The sequence below is a fragment of the Monodon monoceros genome, unplaced genomic scaffold (assembly GCF_005190385.1).
Source record: "Monodon monoceros isolate NGI ecotype Baffin Bay Population unplaced genomic scaffold, NGI_Narwhal_1 Super_Scaffold_18, whole genome shotgun sequence".
NCBI lineage: Eukaryota > Metazoa > Chordata > Mammalia > Artiodactyla > Monodontidae > Monodon > Monodon monoceros.
Window position 1 is genome coordinate 138070572 of NW_021703774.1, and position 15567 is coordinate 138086138.

Sequence of the window (15567 nt, forward strand, 5' to 3'; positions counted from 1 at the left end):
AGGCATGTAATGTATAAAGACATCCTTTGTATGGCAATAATAACACAAAGGAAGGGAGAGAGAACAGGTATATGGGAGCGAAGTTTTTGTATACTACTGAAGTTAAGTTGGTATTAATTCAAAATGGATTGTTATAAGTTAAGATGTTAGTTAAGAAAATAACTCAAAAAATATAGTAAAAGAAATGGCAAGGGAATTTAAATGGTACTCTAGAAAATATCTATTTTAACAAAAAGAAGTCAGCAATGGAGGAATAGAGGGGAAAAAAGACATAAGACTTACAGTAAACAGATAGCAAAGGAAGATATAAATCCTGTCTTATCAGTAATTAAGTTAAGTGTAAACAGGTTAAACATTTCAATTAAAAGACAAGGTACTGGCAGACTGGGGAAAGAAACATGTCAGCTATAAATGCTGTCTGTAAGAGACACACTTTAGAGTAAAATACACCAATAGGTTGGCAATAAGAAGATGAAAAAAGATACACATACAAATAGTAATTAAAAGGGAGCTGGAGTGATTGAACTAATATCTGACAAAATAAGACTTTAAGATGAAACTTTTTACTAGAGACAAGGGAATTTTGTAATGATAAAAGGGTCAGTTCATCAAGAAGGTATAACAGTTATAAACATAAGTTCATGTTTCAAAGGAACCTCAAAATACATAAAGCAAAAACTGACAGAATTGAGGGGAAAAATGCACAATTAAATAATAATAGTTGCAAATGTAAATATCCCACTTTCAATAAAGGATAGAACAAACTAGGTAGATGAACAAGAAACAGAAGACATGAACAAGAGTATAAACTAACTAGACATCTACAGAGCACTTCACCCCAAATCAGCAAAATACACATTCTTCTCAAGTGCAGCATGTATTTTTCTCCAGCATAGATATATATTAGGTCATAAAATAAATTTATTCCTAGTAAATTTGAAAGGATGAAATTATACAGAGTATGTTCTCTAGCTATAATGTAATGAAATCAGAAATCAGTAACAGAAGGAAATTTGGGAAATTTCCCAAATCTGTAGAAATTAAACAACCTTAGCCTAAATAATCAATGGATCAAAAAAGAAATCACAAGGGAAATTTAAAAAATAGAGACTAATGAAAATGAAAACAACATACAAAAATTATGGGATGCATCAAAACCAGTGCTCAGAGGGAAATTTATAACTGTAAACACCTCCATTAAAAAAGATCTCAAGTGACCCTAAACTTCCATCTTAATTAACAAGGCAAAGAAGAGCAATCTAAACCCAAGTAAGCAGAAGGAAGGACATAATAAAAATTTGAGTGGAAATAAATAGGGAATAGAAAAACAATAGAAGATAAAACCAACAGTTGGTTATTTGAAAAGATGAACAAAATTGACAAACTTTCGGCTAGACTAACCAAGAAAAAGGAAGGCTCAGATTATTAAAATGAGGAATGAAAGAGTGAACATTAGTATGATCTTAACCAAAATAAAAAAGAGTATAATAGAATATTATGAACTATTTTATGCCAACAAATAGATAACTGAGATGAAATGGACAAATTTCTAGAAAGACACAAAACTATTGAAACTGACTTAAGAAGACAGAAAATCTGGATAGACCTGTAATGAGAGATTGGATGAGTAATCAAGAATTTACCAAATGAAAAGTATAGACCCAGGTGACTTCACTGGTGAATTCTACCAAACATTTAAAGAATTAACACTAATGCTTCATAAATTCTTCCAAGATATAGAAGAGGAGGGACACTTCCTAAATCATTCTATGAAGCCGGTATTACTCTGATATCAAAACTAGACAATCATTGTGCAAGAAAACTACAGACTAGTATCTGTTATGAATAGAGATGCAGAAATCCTCAACAAAACCACAAAACTGAATCCAGCAACATATAAAAAGGATTATGCACAGTCCAGGTGGGATTTATCCCAGGATTGCGAGGTTAGTTCACCATACAAAACCCAATCAACATAATATGCCATATTAATAGAAGAAAGGACAAAAACACATTCCAGAATTCATCTCAATATAAACAGAAAAAACATTTAACAGAATCCAGCACCCTCTAATGATAAAACACTTGATAAACTAGGAATAAAAGGGAACTTCCTCAACCTGATAAAGGGTATCTGAATAACCCACAACTAACATCATACTTAATGGTGAAAGGTTGAAAGCATTTCCCCAAAGATTAGGATAAAGATATCAGCCCTGTCCACCTCTATTCAACATTGTAGTGGAGGTTTTAGCTAGAGCAGTTAGACATGAAAATGAAATAAAATCATGCAGATTCAAAAAGAAGTCAAACTATCTCTATTTGCAGATGGCATAATCTTGTACAGATGATTCTCATTATTTGTGGAGAATTCACCTACTCACTAAAATTTATTTGTAACTCCAAAATGAATACTTGCAGTGCTTTTCTAGTCATTCATGGACATGTGAAAAATTTGGAAAAAATTTGAAAATTGTTGTGAAAAATTTGAGTTGCCTGACACACACCTCAGCTGAGGTTGAAAAAGGCAACACTCTACCTTTTTGTTTCAACTTTCATACAGAAGTGACCAGAGGATAAGGGACAGTACAATATAGTAAGAGAAGCTCTGGCTCTGGAGCCAGTTCTATGGAGTTTGAGTCCCAACTCTGGTACCCACTGGGGAAGTGGCCTCAGGCAGTTTCCTTAACACTTCTGAACCTCATTTTCTCTTTTGTGAAATAAAGAAAAGAGAGTCAACTAGAATGAGATACCTTTAGGATTTAAGATCATAATCTGTGTATGTGTATTACTCCTAGGACAGTCATTCAATACTCGCTAATTCAGCAGTCATGACAACTTTAGAAAACATAACTACCACAAATAATAGGAACTCATTGTATATGGCTAATCCTACAGAGTCCACAAATGAACGATTAGAGCTAATATCAAGTTCAACAAGGTTGCAGGATCAAGATCATTGTACAAAAATCAGTTGTATTTTTATACACTAGCAATGAAAAATACAAAAATGAAATTAAGAGAAAATTCCTTGTACAATAGCATTAAAAAGAATAAAATACTTAGGAATAAATTTAACAAAAGAGGTGCAAGAGTTGTTTGTGGAAAGCCACAAAAATTTTTTGAACGAAATTAAAGAACAAATTAAATTAATGGAAAGCCATCCCATGTTCATAGATTACAAGGCTTAATATTGTTAAGATGACAGTACATCCCAAATTGGTCTACAGATTCAACTTAGTCCTTATCAAAATTTCAGCTGTCTTTTTTGAAGAAATTGATGAGCTGACTCTAAAATTCATATGGAAAGGAAGAGACCAAGAATAGCCAAAATTATCTTGAAAAAGAACAAAGTTAAAGGACTCATATTCCCAGTTTCAAAACTTACTCAAATCTACAGTAATCAAGGCAACATGGTACTGGCATAAGAATAGACATATACTTCAGTGGAATAGAATTGAGGCTCCAGAAGTAAACCATTACATTTATTGTCAGTTGCAAGGGTGCCAAGGCAATTCAATGGGAAAGAATAGTTTTTCAACAAATGCTACTGTGACAACTGGATATCCACACGCAAAAGAATGACGTTGGATCCTTTGTTCATACCATATACAAATATTAACAAATTGAGACATATGCTTAAGTGTAAGAGCAAAAACTATAAAACTCTAAAGAGAACATAGGCATAAATCTTTGTAACCTTGGACTTGGCAATAGTTTTTCAGGTATGACATCAAAAGCAGAAGCAACAAAGGAAAAACTAGATAAACTGGACTCCACTGAAAGTAAACACTTTTTTGCTTTAAAGGGTCCTATGAAGAAAGTGAAAAGACAACTCACAGAATGGAAGAAAATACTTACAAATCATCTATCTGCTAAGGTGGTAGTATCCAGAATATATATAAAACTTTTAGTTTCAACAATAAGAAAACAAATAACCCAATTTTAAAATGGGCAAACGATTTGAATAAGACATTTCTCCAAAGAAAATATTCAGGTGGCCAATAAGCACATGAAAATATGCTCAACATCTTAAGTCACTAGGAAAATGAAAGTCAAAACTACAATGAGATACCATCTCACACTGGTCAGAATAGCCATCATTAAAAAGTCAACAAATAATAAATGTTGGAGAGGTATGGAGAAAAGGGAACCCTCTTACACTGTTGGTGGGAATATAAATTCCCACCAACTATGGAAAACATTATGGCAGTTCCTCAAAAAACTAAAAATAGAGTTACCATATGATCCAGCAGTCCCACTCCTGGGCATATATCCGGAAAAGACAAAAACTAATTTGAAAAGATACATGCACCCCAGTGTTCATAGCAGCACTGTTTACAATAGCCAAGACATGGAAGCAACCTAAATGTCCATCTACAGATGAATGGATAAAGAAGATGTGGTATGTATATACAATGGAATATTAGCCATAAAAAAGAATGAAACAATGCCATTTGCAGCAATATCATACTAAGTAAGAAAGAGAAAGACAAATACCATGTGATATCACTTATATGTGGAATCTAAAATAGTACACAAATGAACATATCTACGAAACAGAAACAGACTCACAGACATAGAGAACAGACTTGTGGTTGCCAAGGGGTAGGAGGGTGGGGGAGGGAAGGATTGGGAGTTTGGGATTAGCAAATGCAAACTAGTATACATAGAATGAATAAACAACAAGGTCCTACTTTATAGCACAGGGAACTATGTTCAATATCCTGTGATAAATCAGAATGGAAGAGAATATGTATAACTGAGTCACTGTGCTGTATGCAGAAATCAACATTGTAAATCAACTATACTTCAATTAAAAAAACAACTTCAATGAGATACCACTTTGAAAAGAAGAACATTTGCAATTATTGGTGAATGTGTGGATAAATTGGAACTTTCGTACATTGCTGGTGGTTCAGCTGTGTTAGAAAATGTAGTTAGAAAACTTCCTCAAAAGTTAAACATAGAGTTACCATATGACCCAAAAGTTCCACTCTTAGTATACATACTCTACAGAATTGAAAACATATATCTACACAAAAACTTCTACATGAGTGTTAGTAGCAGTGTTATATATAATAGGTCAAAAGTGGAAACAACCTAAATGTCAATCCACTGATGAATGGATAAACAAAATGTAGCACATCCATACAAAGGAATATTACTTGGCAATAAGAAGGGAATGAAGTCCTGGTAAGTAATACAACATGAATGAATCTTGAAAACGTTATGCTAAGAGAAAGAGGCCAGATGCAGAAGGCCCCATAGTGTATGATTCCATTTATATGAAATGTCCAAAATAGGCAAATCCATAGAGACCAAAAGCAGATTAGTGCTTGCCAGGGGCTGGAGGGATGAGGAAATGGGGAATGACCGTTAATGGGTACAGAGTTTATTTTTGGGTTAATGAAAAATTTCTGAAATTAGACAGTGGTAATGTTTACACAATTCTGTGAATGTAGTAAAATCCCTTTAATTATGTGCTTTAAAAGGGCATTTTGTGGTATGTGAATTATTCCTCAGTAGAAACAATATACATATGGTAGTTTCAAGAAAGCTAAATGTTGGTTTGAAAAAACTGACAAAATAGGTAAACATTTCATGAGACTGGTCAGGGAAAAAGAAGAGTATGTGCAAATATCAGGAATGGAAAAGAATTAAGACATATTGGCAGATATTGAAAATACAATAAGGTATTTTGAACAACCTATTCCAGTAAATGAAAAAACTAGATGGCGTTCACAAATTCTTAGTAATATTATTTATAAAACCCACATAAGAGAAATTATAATTTAAAAGTTTTCATACTCTTATAATCATTAAATCAGTCAGTAATAAAAACTCTTCTCAAAAATAAACTTGTTTAGAGTCGTACAAAAAATTGAAGGAAGAAATAATTCCTCCCTCATTTATGAAGGTAGCATGACCTTGATTTAAGAAAGTATAATATAAGAAAAAATATAGACCAGATTCACAAACAGGCTGATATAGCAGTACTGAGTTGGGGTCATCTTAGAAATATGAGGTAGGGTTAACAGAAAATCAGTGCTGTTCATCGCATTGTCAGATTGAAGGAGAAAAACCATGTCTCAGTATATGTAGAAAAAAATTACGTGGTGAAATTCAGTATCTATTCACAAAGATGCTCTTAGCAAATAGAGTATAAGGCAGCTTTCTCAATATGATATTTGATAGTTTAAACCAAACCTTATATTTAATGGTGAAACCTTGAAAGATTCCAAGTTGAGATCAGGAACAAGACAGAGATACGGGTTGTGATCACTTCTGTTCATCATTCTATTATATTAGGCAAGAAAGAAAAATAAGCAAAATACACAACTGTCAAAACATATGATTGTGAACATAGAAAATCTAAAATCTTCTACATATAAAAATTAGTAACATTAACAGAATTTAGTAAGATAGCTTGATATGCAAAAATTAAAAATGATAAAAATGATACTATGTTTAACATATAAAAGTACAACTTCTATGTATCAGCAACAGTTAGAAATTAAAATTTAAAAAGTTTATAAAAGCTACACAAATAATCAGACACTCAAGAATCATCCCAAAAATTATGTGTAAGACCTCTTCATGGAGAATATATTAAAACCTTATTGTGAGATATTTAAAAAGACCTAAATAAATTGAGAGAAATACTATTCATGGATTTGAAGCCTTGTTTTTTTTGTTTTGTTTTGATTTTGGCCATGCTGCACGGCATGCAGGATCCTAGTTCCCCAACCAGGGATCGAACCTGTGCTCCCTGCATTGGAAGCTCCGGAGTCCTAACCACTGGACCACCAGGGAATTCCCTGAAGCCTTTTTTTCTTTTAGTGACATTAATCTTCCTATTTAATGTACAGATTCAGTGATATCGCAACCATAATCTCAGATTTACTTAGTCTTAAATAGACAAGCTAACTCTAAGATTTATAAGGAAATGCAGAGGGCTGAGTATAGACAAGATACTTTTGAATTGGAAAAATAACAAGGTAGCAGGACTTGACCTACTAGATATTAAGATTTGTTTTGTAATTAGGACATTGGGGTGTTAGCAGAGGGCTAGACAAAGAGATGATGGAACAGGATATTTCTTGGAATGGAAATAGACCAACACATATGTGGACACTTGATTTTTGATAGGAGCATTATGGAGCAGTGGTGAAAGGGCTTTTTAAAAAAATGATGCCGAGACAGTTGGGCTTCTATAAAGGCAAAACCAAAATTGACTCCCTATCTCACAACATGCACAAAAAAATCAATTCTATGTGGATTATAGACCAAAAAGTGAAAAGTACAATTAAAAGTTTTATAGGTAAGCTTGACTTTAGCCTTAGGTAAGGATTATCAAACAAGATGCAAAAACAAAACATAAAGAAAAATGATAGTACGTTATGTTCATCTAAAGATAACATAGAGTATGAAAAAAGCAAGTATAAAGTGGGAGAATATATTTGCAACACATGTAACTAACAGAGGACTTATATTTAGAATAACGACCAGAGATTTAATTATTAGATTATATATGTAATTGTATGTAACATAATTTATATATGATAATATCATATAAATGGATAATTATATATATATTATTATGATCAGTAAGAAAAATACAACCCAATAGAAAAAAACCCTTAAACAGGCATTTTACAAGATAAGAAATTCAAATTATTAATAAATATATAAAATGTTCAATCAGGAAGATGTAAATTAATACCATTATGAGATTTAACTATCCTCCTAAAAGTTGCAGAAAATTTTAGTCTGACAATACCAAGTGAGGGTGATGTTGTAGAGGATTGGAGGATGATCTGATGCAAGTGTAGATGGGCACAATCACTTTGGAAAAGTTTGATTATTACCTAGTGATGTAGAACATATGATGCATATACTATTACCTAGGAGTTCCTTTCTCAGATATATATTTAGACAAACTTGTGCACATGTGCTGTGGTACATATTTATAAGAATGTTTATGGCAGCATTGTTTGTAATGGTTCAAACCCAGAACCAGCCCAAATGTCTACCAGCAGTAGAATGGATGAATAAATTCATGCAATGGAATATTCTACTGCAATGAAAATAAATGATCCACAGCCACATGTAGCATCATGGATGACTACTAAAAAGAGTGTTGAGTTAAATAAATCACTCAAAGAATACATACACTATATATCCATTTATATGAAGTTCAAAAACGAACCTATATTGTCTAGAGCATGCATTCTTGGCAGGGTTCATACTGTTTCTTTTGGTGGCAAAAATTGGTCTTGAAGGTGAAAAAACATTTGATATTATAATCGTTTGTGGCCCTCCAAAGCTTAACCCTACCTGCAAAATCTTAGTGTTTGATTTCTTTTTGAGTTTTCTCAAATATCACCTGAGCACCATTTACTCTGACATTGACTTTGTGGAAGATGTGCAGAGCGTCTGCAAGGTCAGGGGTACAAAATTGTGGTGGATAGATGATTGGAGGACTTTCAAATGACTGGTCTTGAAATCATCACTAGAGGTGGTCTGTGTGTGTCAGTTGGTTGCCATTGGCTGCCTTGTGGATGTTATGTTTGATCCTCTCTCTGCTTTTGTTTGTGACTTTGATTTTTAGAATTAAATAAAAATATTCTGTTTTATTATTTAGTTCAACAAAAGTTATTCAACCCTTCATTAGTTATACTAAGTACCGACAAGAAAAAAATGTCAGTAATATTTTAATGAGTATCTAATTAAATTAAAAGTTTCTTCTCAGAGCAAGCAAAAGTTCAAAGTTTATTAAATATTGTAGGAAATTAATTTTTTCAATGTGTTTTGTTGGAAAAATGAGTTTAATTTTTTAAAAACTTGATTGCATTGCTGTTATTATATAAATTGTTAATTTGCATATGTAATTTGATGCATCACAATTTATATAAGGAATATATTACATTAAACAGCAAATACAGTTATAAAATTAAGTGAAATACTAATAGCCTTTAAAATTTTAACTTGGTATTTCCCTGGTGGTGCAGTGGTTAAGAATCCGCCTGCCAATGCGGGGGACACAGGTTCAATCCCTGGTCTGAGAGGATCCCACATTCTGTGGAGCAGCTAAGCCTGTGCACCACAAGTACTGAACCTGCGCTCTAGAGCCAGCGAGCCACAACTCCTGAGCCCGCGTGCCACAACTACTGAAGCCCGTGCACCTAGAGCCCGTGCTCCGCAACAAGAGAAGCCACTGCAATGAGAAGCCCGCGCATCACAACGAAGAGTAGACCCCGCTTGCTGCAACTAGAGAAAGCCCACGTGCAGCACTGAAGACCCAACGCGGCCAAAAATAAATAAATTAATTAAAAAAAATTTTAACTTAAAAAGTTAAAAAAAGTAGGCCTCAGATACTTTTTATTTATAAAATCACAGATACACATAAAATATGTAAACAGATTGTATATGTGTGTAAAAATGTCATAGGGGAGTGATTAGAAGAAAATTTCTGAAAAGGCCACTTAGGGTTGATAATGGAAAAAAAAAAGATCAAGAAACACCAGCCTAGAAATACATATATATGTGGTAAAACTATCAAGAAAAGCAGAGAAGTGATACCCGTAACATTCATGGTATTAACTCTGAGGATAAGGTGGGTGCTGGGTTCTTCTAGAGTTCTGACAGTGGTCTATTTCTTGATCTGAGTGGTGGCCACTCAGGTGTTTACCTTATAGTCTATATGCCCATGTTTTATATATAATACTTTTCTGTATGGGTATTATATTTCATAATAGAAAAAAGGTAGTTTGTAGACTTTAAAATCTAGAAATGCTGTGTATTGTTTAGGTTTTATATGCATGATTATGAACTAAATCTCCATCTTAGTAAAGCTTCTTAATTAAAAAAGTAGATGTTGACTGATGAAAAGCTTTTACCAAACAGTTTTTTTTTTTTTTTTTCAGATGGGCCCAATTCTTCATCCATCCACTAATGATCAGAGATGCAATTGACCGGGAAGTTGAAGCTGTTGATAGTGGTAAGTGCTTTATGTCTTGCTGCTTTTTCCTTCATTGATCCAGTCGTTTAGCACATTTACTATTCTTTGTCACTCTTTATATTATAAAGGGCTAAGTTAAAATAAATATGTCATGTTTATTTTTGAAGCCATTAAATGTTTAATTCAGTATATATTTGAAATAAGTCAAAGAATGGTAGATTTTCGATTTTTCAGCCTTTGTTTTTTGAGGGTTTTACCACAGTGACTGACCTTTTGCAGGATAAGAGCCTAATTCTTAAAGCTAATACTGGGTGTTAAAACTTTAAAAGTTCACATACTCTTTTTGTATGAAGAGGCATTTTCTCTGAGGCTTTATTTTAAGCACCATCCTGATATTTAAATAGCTTATTTTTTGTTGCCTCTGTGTGTCAGTGCTTTGTGGGTTGAGTTTCTGTAGTTCTGAAAACAATCGTGATATGTTTATGGATGAAGAAACTAAACTCCTGAACAGGAAATGCGTTTAATTTTACTTTTTGACAGTTTTTCTTATCTTTGTGATTTAAATACTGAAGACCGTAAGGAAGGCTGTGTGTCTCTATGGGGTGCAGGTTCATTAGAGAACTGTGCTGCACATATCCCTTAATTACAAAGTACCAGTAAATAGCACCACTGCAGATTAACCCTGCTTCCTTATTTTAGTATTAGAAACATGTAACAGTAGACTTGGGGGGATTTCTAGTTCACATGGGTTAGGCTTGGCTTGCATAGCTGAAGAGGCCAGGTTTCTGTACTAGTTCTTCCCTTTGTAGCATTTTCCCTCTTGGCTTGATTGTCTAGTTCTAATAATCACTTATTGTGTTCACTAGGCTGAATAAACTGCAGATGGCTGGAAAGAACTGTCTTGAAGTCAGCAAACTGTGTTTTACTTATAGAAATGTCACTAACTGTGGCCCTCAATTTATTTGTAAAAGAGGGTGGAATGGAGTTAGATTCCTCCTGGTTCTAGTAGCTCCTTATAATCAAGGATTTATTTTCTTCATTTTTGTTACTTGCCTACCCACAGTGTCTGTTTTTTCATAGGCCCAGATAAGTATTTGTTGAATACATGAAAAACCAAAATAACTAAGGAAAACTCCAAAAGCCTTCCCTACTTTTTGGGACCTAGGAACTATATTCTGTGTCTTTAATTCTTTCAAGTGTGTTTTTCTTTATACAGTTTCTAAAGTGGGTCGAAATTGGCATTTAAAAGGTTAGACGTCTAGGGAATTCCATGGCAGTCCAGTGGTAGGATTCAGCGCTTTACTGCCAGGGCCCACGTTCAATCCATGGTCGGCAAACTAAGATCTCGCAAGCTGTGCGGTGCGGCCAAAAAAGAAAGATTAAACGTCTAATTTAATTTTACAAGTTTAATTCAGAATATATTTTATTATATTTTGAATATTATGCAGAAATATATGTATATATGTACATATGTGATATATGATATGTACACACACACTCACATACAATAAGTCTTTTTGGTTTAAGATGAACTTAAGCTAAAGCCTCTGTTTTTTTGTTTGTTTTTGATGATAGGAGACCTAGATTTCAATTTGTGATCTGATATAAATCTGATATAAGTATCATTAGTTACTTAACCTTCTAAGTATGAAGGATTTACTTGAGATTAGGGAGATGGGAGAGGTCTTAAATTTTAACTTGTGTAATAAACTAGTATTCATTAGCCAGTTTTGCTTTTTAGCATACTGTTTATGATGTATTATTCTTTTATTTGCATTTATAAGACATCAGAAAATTATAAATAAGACAAGAGCTAAGTTTAGATTCTATGAACATACAACAAGATCATTTGGAGACTTAATATTTATACATTGATAGATATTGATATTTATTGTGAACACAGTATAAATTTATCTTGGCTAAAACCACAAAATGTTTAACAGTTTTACATGTTAACGTGTATAGTATGCAGACCATTAAGAGTTAACAGCTCTAGGCCAGGTCTAAGTCAGTATTATATTCATACATCTTAGCTTTTCTTTTTTCCAAAATCAATATCTGCAAATAATGAGATCTATTTTTGAAAGCTCAATAATCAGGTGTTATTTTCTTCTATTCAGATGTGATAGTCTTTATTCTATCATTCTCATCTCATTCGCATGTTTTTAGTTGCCTGCATGCTTGGATGGCCCATTCAATGTGAGAGGAGTTGAAAGGAAGTTCAGCTATCCTGGTAGAATCATCTTTTCATTTTCTTTTTCCTTTTTTCCTTTCCACCTGCTTATGGAAGAGATTCTTTCCTGAGTTTTAAATTTATTATCTTGTTTTACCTTCGTTACTTTATCACCATGCCCTGCATCGACAATCTGTTTTTGGTCTAATCTTTCAGTGGAGTGGTTATACACACAAATTTATAAGCATTTATTTGCACAATGCAGATAGGTCTGTTCAGTGTTTTATAATTTTCTTGAATACATTTAATCCCAGAAGCTCATAAATGTCCACAGGGTAGGTTTTAAAATGGGATTAACTTATTGCTAAAAGAAGATTATAGAGAAAAAAGTTATTTTTAATGATTAGCTCTTTATTTTAATGACTGTTCATACTTTTACATAAGCATGTTTAATTGCCTGCATATTGTACCTTAGTAATTGAGACTGAGGATATGGCCAAAGACTTCTTTTACATAATCAAGTGGTTGAGTGTGTTCTCTAAGTGTTCAGTATTTATACTCTGTTTTTATCAGTTGTAGGAGGTACTAAATCACTTTTTGTAGGTATGTTTATATGTCTACTCCATTAGTTTTCTGTTGCTGCTGTAACAAGTTACCAGAAACTCAGGCTTAAAATAACAACAGATTTATTTTTTAAACTTTTGGAGGTCAGAAGTCTAAAATATTTCCTCAGGGCTGCATTCCTTTTGGAGCCTCCAAGGGAGAATCTGTTTCCTTGCCTTTTGCACCTTCTAGATACCACCTACTTTCCTAGACTATGGCTCCTTTCACTATCTGAAGAGCCATGGGTGTAGAATCTTCTTTGCTATCTGACTTCTGCTTCTGTCTTTATATCTTCTGTCTTTGATCCTCTTACCTCTCTCTTTTAAGGACCCTGTGATTACATTGGGACCCAGATAATTCAGGATAATCTCCCCTTCTCAAGATCCTTAATTTAATCACACTGCAAAGTTCCTTTTACCACATAAGGTAACACATTCACAGGTTTTGGAGATTAAGATGTGGCAATCTTTGGGAGCCATTATTCAGCCTGTCACCTTAATAATGGAATTGTTTCTTCTGTGTTACAGCCATATCTTCATAATTTTTACAGAGATTTAAAAAATTTACTCTGTTGAAGCTATGTATATATTTTTTTACTACATATGTTTTCCAGGTATGGAAATTATAAATGTATATATTTTTTTACTGTCTCATCTTTGATTTAGACTTCATGGCTTATAACTGAAGTATTTTATTGAATATACTTTTGCTTCTTTCCATCTCTTCTGTCACCACTTTAGTTTCCACTCTCTTTACCAAGTATAACAGTGATGGCCTCTAATCAGTTTCCCTGTCTGTACTTTTGCTTCAACATTTACAACCAGAATGAACTTAGTGAAGTCCAGATCTGATAATGTTACTCTCCTTATTAAACATTTGTAATGACTTACCATTACTCCTATGATTAAAAAAAAATAGCTAACATTTTTTTTTTTTTTGCGGTATGTGGGCCTCTCACTGTTGTGGTCTCTCCCGTTGCGGAGCACAGGCTCCGGATGCGCAGGCTCAACGGCCATGGCTCACGGGCCCAGCCGCTCCGCGGCATGTGGGAACTTCCCAGACCGGGGCACAAACCCGTGTTCCCTGCATCGGCAGGCGGACTCTCAACCACTGCGCCACCAGGGAAGCCCCCCCCCAAATAGCTAACATTTATTGAGCACTTATTATGTGCATTGTTATGATTATTACCTCCATTATCCTTATTTGACATACAATGAAACTGAGGCTTAGAAGTGCTCTTTCAAAAATTGTTTCTTAACTCTTCGGCCTGATATCTTGCCTCTGCTTTGATTCTGAACCTTCTGCCTCCAGCAGCTAGTTTTAGTAGTACCTGCTGCATGATGTTCAGTAAATATTTGTTGAAGGAATATATCTTGTTTAATTCTTATAAGAATCCTGTGAGCTAGGTACTTGTAACTCCATTCTATAAATGAGAAATAGAATCAGGGAAGTTAGATAACTTTCTCAAGGTTGTATAGTTTAGTAAATGGCAAAACTTGGATTCTAGCCAAGATACTTCTGACTTCAAAGTGATTGTTTTTAACCATTAATACTTTATTACCAACACAGTTGGCTTTGGAGGAGATTTAAACAATATATATGACAAAGTTCCCAGACAGTAAGGAGTTTGATTTAACATTTTCTTGGCACTTTCATCAGTAAGATCTTGGACATAGCATCTGTTGACTGAAAAAAAAAGCACAACCTAAAAGTTGAGAGTTATGTTTTATTTGGTGGATTTTCTGAGGACTTCAAGCCTGGGACACAGCATCTCAGATAACGCTGAGAAAACTGTTCCAAAGAGGCAAGCGGGGGAGCTAGGATATATAGGATTTTTTTGCAACAAAAGACCAGGTAGTCGGAACATCAGAAGATTACTGTTAATAAAAGAAACCGAGATATCTCAAGTTAAGGAATTTAGCGCTTTTCTATGTACGGGAAGATGCAAGAGTCTGGGCTCACTGAAATCATTCCTTTGATAGGCACCGCAGCTATCTGGGTCCAGTATCCTATGTTTTCTCATCCTGAGCTTCCTGAGGGCGCACCGTCCCTGTGGCTGTAATGTGATGGCTTGATGGCTGCAACATCTTTTGTTTACTGATATGGCAGGCAATACTTTAGTTCTCACAATAATAACCTTCAGATTATTAACTGCCTGTTTCATTTGAAAATAAGGGAAAATCTCTAGAAAGGTGAATTGACTACCCAAAGTTAGAGAATATGTTAAGTCATAGAACTTGTCCTAGATCATTGATTTCCCTGCTTCAGTCTTACTACACTTTATTCATAAAATTAATTTTTGTTACTTCCTTACTTTCAGTTCTTTAAGCTTGAATTTCCAGATAATAAAGCAAGATACTGAGTTTCATTTTATTAAAAGTGTTTCCTTAAAACTGACAGAATATCAACTTGCAAGACCTTCTGATGCAAACAGAAAGGAAATGTTGTTTGGAAGCCTTGCTAGACCTGGACATCCTATGGGGAAATTTTTTTGGGGTAAGATACTAAATACTTCATCTATTTCATGTTTTCTAGTTAAGGAAGATTGAGAATATGAAAAGTTTATAAAGAATGGAAAGTTATAAAGGTAGGGTAGCTAGGTACCTTTTACTTTTTAGGGTAGGTAGGAAGCTTTTCAAATAGAAAGTAGTTCAGCATGCCTATATTTGGTTCTCTAACATTGGATATATGAGGAATAGCACCTAACATTTTGTGAATGTTTTCTGGGTGCCAGATGCTCTGGTAACACTACATGAATTATCCCATTCAATCATCATAACAATGTTATGAGCTTGGTACCATTATAATCTCCATTTAAAGATAAAGA

The 15567-nt window shown here is 33.9% G+C and overlaps 1 protein-coding gene across 6 annotated transcripts in view; it reads left to right on the forward strand.

The window, feature by feature from the left end:
* NRDC (nardilysin convertase) overlaps positions 1 to 15567 on the forward strand; it is a 100536-nt gene that overhangs the window by 44990 nt on the left and 39979 nt on the right. For all 6 annotated transcript variants that reach the window (XM_029229109.1, XM_029229108.1, XM_029229103.1 and 3 more), the window contains 2 exons: positions 9930 to 10003; positions 15141 to 15236. In XM_029229109.1, the coding sequence (XP_029084942.1) occupies positions 9930 to 10003; positions 15141 to 15236 (170 nt within the window). The remainder of the gene's footprint in view (positions 1 to 9929; positions 10004 to 15140; positions 15237 to 15567) is intronic.